The sequence below is a fragment of the Bombus impatiens genome, unplaced genomic scaffold (genome assembly GCF_000188095.3).
Source record: "Bombus impatiens unplaced genomic scaffold, BIMP_2.2 scf_0478, whole genome shotgun sequence".
Taxonomy (NCBI): Eukaryota; Metazoa; Arthropoda; class Insecta; order Hymenoptera; family Apidae; genus Bombus; species Bombus impatiens.
Genome location: NT_176897.1, coordinates 1,740,278 through 1,754,528, shown reverse-complemented (window position 1 = coordinate 1,754,528; position 14,251 = coordinate 1,740,278). Strand labels below are relative to the sequence as shown.

Below are 14,251 nucleotides of genomic sequence, written 5' to 3'. Positions count from 1 at the left end.
CCGCCGCTCTCGTCCTCGTGCGTTTGCCTCGCGACGATAGAATCGCGTTCGTGTCGGCAAACGATGGTCGCTCGGTCGCGAAATCGCGCTAGCGGATAAAAATCCGCCGCTTCTCCCCGTGGCCGCTTCCGTTTCGTTCGTTGCTGGTCGTCCGGTCGATCGGCCGCAGCTCGTCGCTGCCAACCTGGTACTCTCGCGTTCGTCTCTCCGTCCGTCTGTGTCGTTCGAGCTGACCGTGCTTGGCGAATCGAACGGGAGCAACCCTGGTCCAAGGCGAACCGCGAACTAATTATGGAGCTGTCGCGAGTCCACGGATCGCCTAATTGCGTTGGGAAGCAGCGAAATACTCGCTGATTCGCTGATCACGGTCCGATCCGATGCGACGCGATGGTTCGCCTCGAACTACTTACCATCTACTACCATCTACCACCGTCTACCAGCGCACAGCCCGACGAGGTCTCTTCCAGTGGATTCGTAGTTTCGTACGAGCGAGACAAGACGAACGAGTAGTTGGAACGTAATCGCGATCGCGAAGTGCGCTTTTCTCGGTTTTCCCGTTCAAACGGGACTCGTTTTTCGGCGTCGTACGATCGCCAAGTGTCTTTCGGTTGGAACGAGTCGAACCGGTCGACGATTCTCCGGCGATGTGGTTGCTAATCGTTAGTCGACGATGACGCGTCGATAACGGATGCTTCGTTATCGGGCGAAAGCGTCGATCGACCTAGTTTGCCGGGACGCGCGATCGTATTGGAAAATCGGTCGGGAAGAATCGTGTTCGTTGTGTGCCGCTGCCTCGCCTCGTGGCTCTGCGACGATAAGTCGATTGGTAATTGATGTTCGCGATGAGCCGTAAGAAGGTGTGGAATTCTATAGTGCGTCGCAAGAGGAAAAACCACTTGGATCTCAGTGGCAAAGAAGAGAGCGACGCGGGTAGCGTTTGTAAGTGATGGGACCGTGCTATGCTTTCTTTCTTGTTTCGCTCGGCTTCCTATTTCCAACGCGTGGCATTTGCGTCGACGACAAGAGTATATCGGAGCTCTAATAGTCGCGAAACGCTTTGCTTTTTCGATGGCCGGTTAACGTTCACGTAGTCGGAACGCTCGCCTAAAATTCACGTTACCTTCGGTACGTACGCGTTTCTCGAACGATCATCGAAATGCTTGAATTCGAGAGACCAGTCGGATAGAACGTTACGATTATACGTTAGAAAATATCGTTAAAGCTTCTCCTTTAAGCAGAATTCATCGTGACGTTGTGAATAAAACTACGAAAAATAAATGTCAATGTTCTTATGTTTTTACTGATATAAACTCAAATGAATCACATTTCCGCTTTTACGTTCAGGCTTTTCGTTGACACATCGTATTTACGCAAGACAGGATACGAAGAAATATCACACTCGCATTGCGTATCTGAAAATATTTTCGGTTTTCAAGCCGCGTTACGAAAGCATATTAATAGCTAGAAAAATCATTTCGTTGATATCTAGCACCAACGAAACAAGCACGTTATAGTCGCGAGTTTAGAATCGTAAAATTTCAACTACCCTGGTCAGTTAAAATACCAGTTAGTTTGAAAATGAAATTATCGGTTTTCCAAATAATAACGTCGATGACGAAGTCGTTATAAGATGAAGTTGTTATACCGCGTTTATCGATGTTTCCTGTACCGTTTTCTGCATTTTTCTTCGCTTCCTTTCGTTTCAGCTTTCTCTGCGCGATTTTCCGGCTTGCCTCCGCTTTTGCGCTTAACGTTTATATCGTATACGTGGTGAAAACGTTTCTGTGTAGCTGTAGCGATTGCCAGTTACGGGGTACGATCGTTAATCGTGGAAAACGCCAAGTATGATTCGGTATTTTTGCGGAAATGGAAACCGCAACCTGTTGGTCTCGCGTCGTTAAATGCTGCAGGCTATTTCCTAAAGAAATACGCGTGTGTGTGTGTTTTCACGCGCATCACTTCGCTTGGTAATTTAGCATGAAATCAGCGATTTGTAACGACGTAAAAAAAAAGAAAATTATGTTTCATTAGAATCGTTTCAAACGCGTATGTATTTCTTTTCGTGGATTACTCGTTCTCGGCGGTATCGCGCGTTGCGTTCTCTAACTCGATCGATCTAAAGATCTAAAGAAACCAATCGCTAGAAATCGCCATTAATTTAATCGGTTGACAAAGTTGTCGACGTTTATGCGACGATACAACTTTTACGGTCGCTCGTTGTAATCGCTAAAAAGAGCGAAGAAGAAGCGTGTAGCTTCCCATTTTCGACCTTACGATTTCTGCGTCGTAGAGTCGTTCTACAAAGGCTGGAGTTTGCAGCTAGCGGACGATTTCTACGGTGGAAAAGCGAAAGAACGTCGTGGCGCGTGCGACGAAAGAGTGCAGGGTGCGAAAAGAAAGGGGCGAACGAGGGTCTGGCGACATCTGCCGAAACATCGTACGAGAGTAGAAAGGCGGATCGCGAAGGCGAGAAACAGCGATCGAGGGGCGTGCTCGTTGAACGGAGACGAGAAACGATGGAACGGAGAGTGGCTGGAAGCGCGGCAGGGGATGATAGAGGGAAGCGGCGCGAGAAACGCCGACACCGGAGGATCTTAATTGAAACGTCCGTACGTTTAATTAAAAATCACTGTCGGTTGCGATCCCTCGGTGAAATCGCTCTCGAGTTAACCTTCGGGGATTGGCGTGTTCGCTCGTCCCTCTATCGACAGATGCGTTTGCATCCGTTTCGCCGATAAATTCCGAATATCGTCGACAAAACGTTTCGTCTCTCGACGCTGTTGTCAAATCTGCGTCTTGACGCGGCAAATTCCTCGGAAATTCGGAGTTTGGTCCGGTCTTGAATACGCAAAGTCCAGCTTCGATTTACGGAGTTGCTGTTCGGTCGCTGTTCGCCGATCGTCCCGGCATCGGAAGATCGAGTTCCAGGGCGCTTTCGCGCAAGGTCGAAAGGGGGAGGAAGAATAAAAGGACGAGGTTAGAACGCGGTGGTCGGTGCTTTGGTAACTCAAGGAGACAATGCTGGCGGTAACACGATCCGACGCTGCTTTGCTTCGGTTACACGGGCTATAACTTAACCACCGGAGTACGTATATCGTTGCTTAATCGCGACTACAACGCCACGGCTTGCTCGCCTCGAACTCGATCGGCTGCCGCCACGGCGCACGGGTTTCCACCGGACTAATTGCACCGCGGACCGATTCGATTCGGGACGATCGTACCAAGGACGAGTCTCGAAGAGCTGGCAAAAATTTTAGTCGCGTATCGATATAGATCGATTTTAAGGGACAAGCCGCGTGATCCGCGGCTACGGTCGATCCTCTGTACCGATATTAATAACCTGAACAAGTCGTTCGAACAGACCAAATAATATCAGATTTCTATAGGTATAGGTCCGTAAGATAGTCGCGAGAGACGAAGGAACGTCGGAAGTAGTCAATTATTTCTGGTTGCTCGAACTATCGATGCCGTTGAAAGAAAAAAGCGTTCCGGACGTTGTTCCGTGCCAACGGAGGTATCGTCTTATCGGACGTTGGGTTAGGTGCATCCTTTGCTCCTCCTACGTTGTCGCATGACTCAACCTCCTTGTACGGCCAGCGTGAATACCCTAACGCTACACGCAGCAAATGCATCGTAGTTACCACGCTGATGGCCTTTTCTCATTACGTGCCACGCCTTTGCTCCTTCCTTCTCTGCTCTCCCCACTTACTACTCCTTCCGAACGAGCTTTATTAGCAGTTTTCTATTAGCCGTTCTCACGCTCTATCGCGTAATTTGTCACAGTGGCGCGTACGTAATGTAGGACGCAAACTCGCAATATGATTTATACGTAAGTCTATTTCACGAACGTCTAAAGAGCCTGCTAACTAATTTATATCTTAACGAAGTATATCAATTATCCTTCGCGAGACGTTCTTGGTCTCGACGCGAAAGGAACCGACCGAGTTTCATCGATCGACCTGTTTCTCTCTATTCCTCGCCCGCCTCTTATCCGGAATACGCGGTTATTAGTTTCGAAGCGTTGAAAGTTGTTGGAATAAACGGAAACTGGATCGCGGAAGAAAGTTTTATCGCGCGTCAGCCGACGAAAGTCTAGAAACGTAATATCTCGAGTTAGCTCGTCTCAGGAGCGAAGAAATCGTAAGGTGTTCAGGCACGTTTGGCGTGCTATCCTCTCTGTTAATTAGAAGCGATATCGACGCGACAAGATGGGTGATGAAAGGCACAGCACGTTTCCGAAAGCGACGGAGGAGTAAAGGACCGCGTCGGCGTCCGCGACAAAACTCGAAGCCGTTTCCCATAGCGCGCGATACAGAGCGAAATAACTGTAACGCGATGAGAACGAGCGCGAATTCCATCGAATCGAGTCTAGTAGCGCAAACGAACGAACGAACGTTTAGACGTTAGACGCTTTGGTCGCCTGTGTGTACTGCAGCTGCATCTACGATGCACGCACCGCGAACGAGATAGGCTTACGGACGCGTGTTTCCGTGTTTCGCGGCTCTTTTATCTCTCGCAGTTACAGAGGCTCTCACTTTGAACGAACGCTAGCGCTGTTCGCGCGAATGGAACTCGATGCGAATTAGGCGAAAAATTAAGATTTTTTTTCTGTAAAAACGGCGAACTGAACAAAATCGGTGAAAGCTGGTCAAAGCGTTTACCGTCGATATGTACGAAATAATCGTTACTCTTAAAATACTTGTTATTTATTATCTCGCCATTCCGTGTAATTTCCAACATAACTGTACATAATTTTTGCTTGGAACTTTCAGCTTGATTCTATTTCGTTGCCCTATTCTTATTTCGCAAATGTCACGCTAATCTCTCACTGCAGCTTTTCTTTCGTCTATCTGTATCCTTTTCTTCGTCTTATTTCGCGCGAGTAAACGTTCTGCGTTCCTTTGGGTTCTTTTAGAAATTTCGCTTAATTTAATCGATCTAACTACGCTATAAATGTAATTGTGTTGAAATGATTGTGATGTTTATATAGCGCTATTGCTAAGAAGGGTGTCCACCCTTCCAAGAAGAGGGTTACAACAGAGACATACTTTGGATCCCGAATTGTCCTCGTTAAGCGAACACGATTCCAATCGTCTTATCGTGGAGCGTAAGTGGGACATTCAGAACACTAGCTTTTCTCTTTCTTTATTTTTTTAATTGTAAGTACCATACGATAAGTACGACGAATGATAGATTCAACAATTCCCTTCTTTTTCACCCAATCTTCTTAATTCCTTGTTACGATGTGCGTATCTTTTATTAATTCTTCGTTCGACGCGAAGATTGCGATGTGAAGATGTTTTGATCGCGTTAAATCCTGTGATTCGTTTGAAGTATCATCCGACATGATTTTAAATACGATTCTTTCGTTCTACGTATATTCCTTTTTCTTTGTGCGTTTCTTAATTGCGTGTAATACAGGCGTTGGAGAATCGAACATTTGCTGTATCTGCCTAAATTTGAATGATATAGTTAATCGTATAATTAAGTTACGAGAAGCATGCTGTAGCGAAGGATACTCATTTTGCATCTGATTATTGTACTTGGAACGTAGGAAGATTAAAATAGCTGTAGTCGAGTACCGAACGAATGTTAAATAACATTGATAAATAGATATCGCGGTATCGTAAAAAATGTACACGATCGAGCATGAACGTATTTTCTATTCCATTGTTTCCAGCTGTATTCGTCGTTTTAAAATTTCCAAATTATTCGCTGTATTTTCGATAGAAATTTACCGCGCATCCCGGTAATCTATTTCAGAAACCAACCAGAGCGTATCGTCACCAAATAACTCCCCTATAAAACCATCCTTCCGCGATACACTTTGCTCCTTCCGAATCTAAAGGAACTTCTTCCTGAAATCGACGAACAACGCGCCGACCTACTTCCTCGCCGAGTTCCACGTCGAGTTTCAAACTCGATAAAAGCTCCGAAAAATCGATAGAACGAAAATCCTTCGACGTCTAATTCTCCTCTACTTTCGACTTACCCGCGCTCCTAATCTTATCTTCTTCGAACGTTTCGTCTCGAGTGGAAGAGAAAGAAAACGGCTTCAAACGAGAAAAGAGAAGGAAAAAGGGACAAAGAGAGAACCGATCTGTGCGTGTGTTTCTTTCCCGGTTTCCTCGGTCTATGCAGCGTGTGGAAACGGGTTTTCGTCTGTTTACGCGAGAAGATCCGAGCGTTTGGAGACGGGCCAGTGATATTTTTACGTTTCGCCATTCTCGATTGGCGGAAACTGGCGCAACGGAACCGCAATACGGACCGAACCGGGCCGTTCCAGGAAGTAAGAAACTTCCCTGGAATCCGGATTTCCACGCGACGGCAAAAGGAATTTCTCTCGGCCCTGGCATTCGTATTCCACTCGCACGTCGACCGACCTATATTCCTCGCCGTTTCGAATTTCAGCTACCGATGCGACGTCGATGTCGAACAACCTTGGTTTCCTGACGTTTTTACGTAATACCCAGCAAATAGCTTTTCCATGGATTCCTTTTTGGCCGAGTCCCCGACGATGTACGGAGCTTATCGTTGGCCTGGTTTCTAGTAGCTGCGGATAATCTATCTTGAACGGGGCGTTAGCAACGTGCGGCTCGATGTTCGGCTCGTGTACGATCTTCTGCTATTAACCCTCCACTGACTCTTCCGTCAATTTGGCGGCTTGTAGCGACTATAAAAACACGATACGTTCTGTACGTCGCTTTATTATTTCGAGAATTATTAGTACAAATACGTGTTTCCTCCAGAAACGGAATAGGTAAATCTCCACGTATGTATCAAAAAAAAAAAAGAAAAAAGAAAAAAATTAGTGACATCACAAAAATTTCTCCACTCGTACCGTTTCTACTTCGAGTCTTTCGCTTGTGGCCGATGCGAACAATCTTACAAAAATCGCTATATATTACGAGTGATATACATATATACTTATCCCTTTTTCTTATATGTATTTACTATTTATATGTATGCATGTAAGAATTCAAAGGTCCAAGTTTGTCAAAACCTATGAGAAATTCGATCGGATTATGAGGTTAAACGTTTCGCTATTTTAGATACTTTTAAGTGTCATTTCTTTGGAGAACTATGTCGTTACGAGTTATCGTTGACCCATTTTTCGTATCTCTTAGTATGCATATGCGTGAGGATACGATACTAGCAAAAGTTATTTGTGTTGATAGCCGTTTACATTTTGTGCAGTTCGCTGCGTTCGCTCTTATTATCTTCCTTGCCTTTTCAACATTCCTTTTTCCACTCTAATTATTCATTCAGATTGTCGCTACTATTTCATTCAGGCTATAAAACGTTATTCCTCTGATAGCTTTGCTTCAATTTTTGCGGTCGTTGAAATATACTTCACGTAGTATTATATATTCAAAGTTTCATGGAACTAATTATAGAAACGTTTGTAAATAAATAAATAAATTTATAAATTTATTTACATATATATATGTATTTAGAACATCGTTGAGATATATAACGTATAAAGAGATATAACGTCGTCGACGCGCTTCGTCGACACGACGATATTATTTCTCCATAGTTTGGTATCTTTAGATTCTAGTCTGAAGACGATACGACGTTTAATCGTTCTAGAACACGACGAAGATATATTTTAAGGAATACGTTTTTGTAGGATAGAGAAGAAACGAGCGAGAAGCAAAGTCGTCGTTTCTTCCGCGCGTTAATAAAATCTAGCGTATCCCGAGAAAGCGTGAAGAATTAACAGCTAGTTAGAAGACCGCCGATTCTGGCAAGACATTCGCAAATGCCTTGGCAGGATAACGAGAATTATATATTTCGTTTGCAGTGTCAAGCGAACTGAAGCGCCAACAGGTACGCGATAGGCTAGAAAAATTGCGCGTGAACGCGAGAAGTCGAAGGAAGTGGAGCGGCCGCGTGGAAATTGGAGGAGTCGAACACAGCTTTCACCTGGTTACGCAAAAATGCGGAGCTCGAAACATGAAACAATGACCGAGCCGCGTGCTGATGTCCGATTTAACTGCGACAAAAAGTTCGCTTTTCTCACCCGAGAGCTCCTTCTACTCGTTTTACCGTGGAAAAATATCACATGCGAGTTTTCTTTCCGAGTTTTTACCTCTGGTCGAGCAACTGCGGTCTCTATTAGGTGGATGCAAAAGTTAGTTGAACGTTGAACGCGCTAGAAAAATACAGCTATCCTGTTTTGTAATAAACGTCGATACTGGATAATTTAGAAAAAAAAGATCTACCTACGCTAGCGCGAATAGAAAGTTTCGAATCGTTAACTTTTGGATACAAAGGGCGTTTGAATTTTTGAACGAAAAATATACAGATAGATATTTGAATTTTTATATAATATTTGTAGAATATATCGTATATTTTTCACCACGGTATTGTTCCCTTTGAATATTTCTATCGTGCGGTCGTTATTTAAGCCATTGCAGGCATTGTCCTTTTTTTCAAACCGTAACAATTTCGATGGAATAACGATAAAAGGCAACGTAGATCGTTCAATTCTATTTTCTACTTTTTACGTGCACACTTTTTACAAGGTTTCGAGTCTTTTTCGTCGAGCATTTAGCTGGTACGCACCGACCTATATTTATTCCATAATCAACTTGGTTCGGGTCGGTAGAAAGGACCTTCGTACGCAGTTTTGTGGAAAAAGTTGAAAGCTTCGCAACGAGCTGGAAATTATATTTTAGTAATATTCGCGCGTGGATAACGGCGAATAATTAGTCAGAAAATTGTTCGAAAACTCGTATAATACCTTTTCTGGTTGTCAAAGAAGATACGCGAAATAAACTCCAAAAATTAATTACTACTGTAAGGTTCATTCGTGAAATAGCGTTTAAATAAGAAGATACTTACGTATTTGGTTTCCAAAGCGAGCATTCTGTGTACACGCTGTTAATTCGTTTCGTTAATTCTAATACCTCGTTGTTTCTGGGAACAATGGCAATTTCAACTTACCTGTCAGAAACCTGTCCAATTTGAAACATTTGTTGCACGAACGTTCAAAAATTCAATCGGGGATCACAAACAGCAATTTGGTCGGTCGGAAAACAACGATGCCACGAAATGAAAATCAATTTCACAGCAGGCGCGATTCGACGAAACGTGAGCAAAAGTCAAAGGTGAATTAATTAACGGCGACCTGGTTATCCTTCGGTGTCGGGCGTCACCGGCAAATAAGCATTGAATTTCATGTAATTAACGGCATACGTCGTCGTCGTATTATGCACGTTTATGAAAACAAGCCTCGTCCGTTAGATGTTTCCTTTTTAGCAATTGTGAGACTAATCGCTGCCTCTTGTAAGTACGTTTTCCTTTTTAAAGAAATTCAAATTATGTTCACTACATATAGCCCTTATTTAAAACAAAATTCGGCGTATATAAAATATTTGACGCGGTGATTTGTTAATTCTGCCTCCTTGAATCAATCTCGAGTATCTACGACACGCGTATCGTTCCTTATTTGTAGATTATAATCGCCCGAGTGTATGTATTATTAAAAAAAAATACTGCACTTCCTTGCTACCATACTCGACATCCGATACGAAGGAAAGATGAATTAACGCAACAAAATCCGCGAGGTAACCTCGTATTTCAGAATTCCGTGTTAATTATGCATGTTACAATGGCGCGAGTTTTACGAGTAAGTTTTCCTTCTTCCTCCGATCGTTAACGAAAGAATAACGGCGGTCGTCGATTACAACGTCCTCGGCTTGCGTTTCGAGGTGACGGCTGCTTAATTGTTCACGACGAAAACCGCGGATTATACGATCAAGCTGATAAAAATCAGGGTCATCGAAGCAGCTTAATTGTTTCGCACAATCCTGCACCGGCCTCTCGCCGTTGTGTTGTTCACACGACCATATACATTTGTACATTTGCATCGTGCGTGTCGTGTATACGCTATACACCTGTGTTTTGAATAGATCGACTCGATCGTCGTTCTTGAAATTTTTGTTCGATACAAATACTTTTCGGACGATTCTATACCTGGATCGCCCAGAGGGTTGCCGAGATTAGTTCGATGGAGAGGATTGCCCTCGCTCGAACGATCGCTGAATATCGATCGTATCGCGCATGGCGTATCATCGACTCGAATAAAACTCGATAGAGGAAACACTCTCGTTAATTTTCAGCTCTATTCGTTCTAGGGCGGCCCGACTGTCGTTGATAATTGCGAAACGAGTGTTTAACGGAGATTATTCCGAATCGCGTAAGAGCACGTGCAACGTCGTTGACAGACACACCAGTTACCAATTGATATTTTGCTTTGGTAACATCTTTGAAAGTTTCTACGATAAATATCCATATGATTTGAGATCAACGATATGAGTTAAAGACGTCGGATTGCTCTGTTACGTCGATTTCTTTAATTTATCACGTAGATGTTTAGAATTACACATTGCGACCTGTAATTTATCTTCATGATTGGTAACTTACGATTCGTTTGTCCCTTTGTAGTAAACTCTAATTTTCTGTGCATGTATGTTAAATTATATTTATAATAATACTAATAACAAATGTTACGTAATAGTATCTAGCATTCGATAGGAGGTTTATTGATACGTCAAATTTTATGCCAATTGTATTACAATTATGAACACGTACAATACATATTACGTTCTAAAAATTACTTGTATAAAAATGTTTACGGTATACATTTATAGATTTCGTTTTCTTTTTAATCTCGATTTAACTTGGCTAATTGCACTCCAAAAACACTGGTCTTGACTTCGATTTAACAATCCGAGAGAAAAACGTTTACGATATACGATACATAATCAGTTAATTCCATATTCGTTAAATTCTATTATCACCAAAGTTCTCGCTTTTCCGATATTTCGATCATAAACGTAAAATTATAAAATTTGTATGAAATATCTTAGAAAAGATGTTCTGTAGAAGAGAACGAATGTATTTAACCGTAATTTTACGTCTTCTTCTGTTACAGGTGAGTTAAAGTCCTTGTCCTTGCCAAGGGGATTTCCGCCAGAATTAGCGGTGAAGGAGGATGACAAAGGTAAAGAAACGAGCAGCCCATTAGCTGCATACTCGATCACCGTTAATCGCAAATTTTATTACCAGCTGAGCCAGCTGAGAATGCAAACGCTAACTATAGATATGATTGTTCCGCGAGAACGCGTCGGTGCACTTTCTCGATAATCGTGGGTAGATTCAAGGGTTTACAGATGCCTTGCTTTATTTTATAATTATATTTATAAACATGTTGGACTTGAAAGCTAATCTACCAGATATGGCGATTCTCTCGCGGGTACTAGTTTACAAAATTGGCCAAAGCGATCATTCGACGATCGAAGGTTCGTTCGCGATTACGGTGGAAAATCATCGCGAGATTCTTGTGGCTACAATTTGTCATTTCTCGGTACAATATATCTCGGTGAAATATTTGAAAGTATATCCAGCAATTTCACCACCTTTATAGCTATTATTACGCTATTTTGTAGGTGATTCGATCAAAGTTAATAACTATAATATATTTGTTTGTTATATGTTTCGCTGACACGTTTTCCTCTCTATCTATTTTCAGCAAATTTGTTCTTTTAACGAAAATTTTCTTGAACATCGTTTAGGAAAGCAAAAATGTGCATGCGTTATTTCATAAGCTATCGGAATTACCTCTTTTATCTACTTGTATTAAGTCGCAGACTCCTGGACAATAATTAAATACATTTATCAGGATATGTGTTAATTATAATTAATTACCATTTATTTCGGCATAGTTGCTTAACGAGGTCATAGATGATTTCGCTTAACAGCGTATATCGTGCAAATTAAATAAGAAATTGGCAAAACAAAATTACACGCTAAGACTTGACACTGTGATCATTCCGTGGAAAAAGCAGCCCAACAAATATTATGCGGTTAAGGTTGTATCGGTGGACAAAAACTGAATCATCGTTGTTATTGATTCTTAAATAAAAGATAGATAAACGAAATTATAATGCGCAATAAGTAGCTAAAGTAAACATAACAATAATATGTTTGCGAATGTTCAACAGTGGTAAAATGTTTATGCCAGTATAATTTAGATGCTGTAATTAGAACAACTTTATTTTATCGTTAGATCTATAATTAGCACTTATCGAGCGATACATCGAACGACAAATGACAAATTGAACTCGAGTTTTTGTTTTCGTAGGCAGCGATTTATTTCCCAAGTGAACCAATAATTTTATGCCGTCTTATAGTTTACCTAACGACCAATAATTATGACTTTTAATATGCGAACAGTCGAGTTTATGAAATAATAAGAGCCCTTTCTGTTTCTGTAAACACGGTCTTAAGTACATACGTATACATGCCTATATTGCTACAAACTAATGAAACTGGTTCTAAAATTTGTGCGAGAAATTTTTGTTTTTTTTCTGAATGCTCACTCTTAATGGCTCTTAAGCAAAAAAAAGAACTGATATCTTTTACAATTTGCCTCTATACAGCGATTAAAATCACAGCATTCCTTCTATAAACACATTAAAATAGATGGTTCGGCATTTCTCTCTTGATGACAATCCGAGACTTGTGTAGGCTGCTATACCGTACTATACTATACTATGCTATTGTTCGGCACACTCTCCTTTTCTTTACTTTTTTATTTTTTTTTTTTCTTGCTCAGAAAATAAAAAGCAAAAAAAAAAAGAAAGAATAGCATTCTAATAATTAGAATAAAAAATATTCTTTGCTCGTTAGTCTGTCTTTCTACTGGTATAGAGTCTAGTTTAGATAATCGGAAATCCCTGGTATCGATGTTTCTCATTCCTATACTAGTTAGAACACATTTACGTTCGACTGATTTGCGTACGGCTGTTGCTCAATTATTCAAATACGTGCATATGCGGCCGCGATTCTACTTGCAGCTGCTGTTTGTAGAAGCAAATGAACAGACCAGCGTGTTTCCGCTCGCACGCGTTCGACATGCAACGAATAGGAACTCGTGTCTCTCCTTTTCGATGAAACGCCTTCAACGCTCAATCCCTATGTTCCTACAATTTTCTACCTTCGTACTTTTTTTCTTCTTTTTTTTTTATTTGTCTTTAGTATTATTAAGTTATCGAGCATTCTCATTCTTCGAGTATTTGCTCGCAAACCGCATAATTTCCCCTTAATTCCGTATCATTTTACCTTTTTACCTAAGCGAATTTACCTTTCTGCATCCGCGAATGTCGAACACTGGGTGGAAACAAAGTGCTCATTACCGGCATATCTTTTTCTCTGGTTTCGCTCTGGCGAAGGAGTCTTCTACGGTCGTACAATCTATGTAGGTACAAGCAAATTGCTTTCAGTTAACCGCGGAATCATTCGTGGATCAAGTTTTTGGAGCGAGAGACCAAGAAAATTTCCTTTCGCCGTAACTTCCAATTACGAATATCCTTGTATTAATGCAAGGTTGCCGATGCGTTGTCAATTGCATACGAAGTAGAGGAAATTTTTCTTAAGATTTACCTGGCCGGTATTGGTCGGAGGCGAAACAAATTTCCTACTTGTTTCAGTCGTGGTAAAAATAATTGTTTTTGCGCGAAACGAGTCTAAACTTCGATTTCACTAAATTGAACAAGCTGACGATATAATTTTCGTTCTCTGAATTTATTCTCCGCGGCGATCGAAGCGGTTGTTGACGCCATTTCGTTGAAACCGTTCGCAAGTTTCTGGTACGATCTTAAATTTTGTAAATTTTACTTCCTCGCCAAAACGTTACGTCACCTCCTGGCCTCGACTAACGCAAGCGAGTTCCGCGTAAATCGGGTTGGCCATCGAAGTTTCGAGGAACGTTACAGCTTCGTTGTATAACTTTTGCTCGCATGGAAATTAGCTGTTGGCATCGGTCCCGAGCAACCACCGCGCGACTATTTCATTGATGTAACTTTGGACGAAGAAGTTGAGCCACGGTTAACAGCTCTCTCGCGGAAACAGAATTTCACGCTGCCTTACAATGAACTTTGGGGCCGCCTTATTACTAACAAACTCAATAGGTACCGAATAGTATTGAAAACATTTGTCTTACGCTAAAGTTGCTAATATCCATTAAATATTCAACACCTATAATAAAAAATTCTTAACTAATAAACTTTATATTATACGTGCATACGTAGCAGGATACGTAACAGGTTTCTACGTGATATTTTATATCATATAAGCAAAATTGTCAAACTCTCGATGAGCTTTATCTTACAGCCACCTATTATTACTATCCATAGCTTGAAATTACTCGCGTTCGCTCTGCTACTGCCCCCCCCCCCCC

General features: G+C 41.7%; 1 protein-coding gene across 16 annotated transcripts in view; it reads left to right on the top strand.

Annotated features, from left to right (window-relative positions):
• Window positions 1–14,251, top strand: part of LOC100743674 (probable Ras GTPase-activating protein) — a 261,958-nt gene that overhangs the window by 120,165 nt on the left and 127,542 nt on the right. For 7 of the 16 annotated variants that reach the window (XM_024368772.2, XM_024368778.2, XM_024368777.2 and 4 more), the window contains 2 exons: window positions 4,991–5,107; window positions 10,946–11,014. The exons of 4 other annotated variants lie outside the window; for them this stretch is intronic. In XM_024368772.2, coding sequence (XP_024224540.1) covers window positions 4,991–5,107; window positions 10,946–11,014 — 186 coding nt within the window. Of the gene's footprint in view, window positions 1–827; window positions 940–4,990; window positions 5,108–10,945; window positions 11,015–14,251 lie in introns of those variants that run through there. 5 more of the 16 variants (XM_033321618.1, XM_012387579.3, XM_033321617.1 and 2 more) reach the window with 3 other exon arrangements.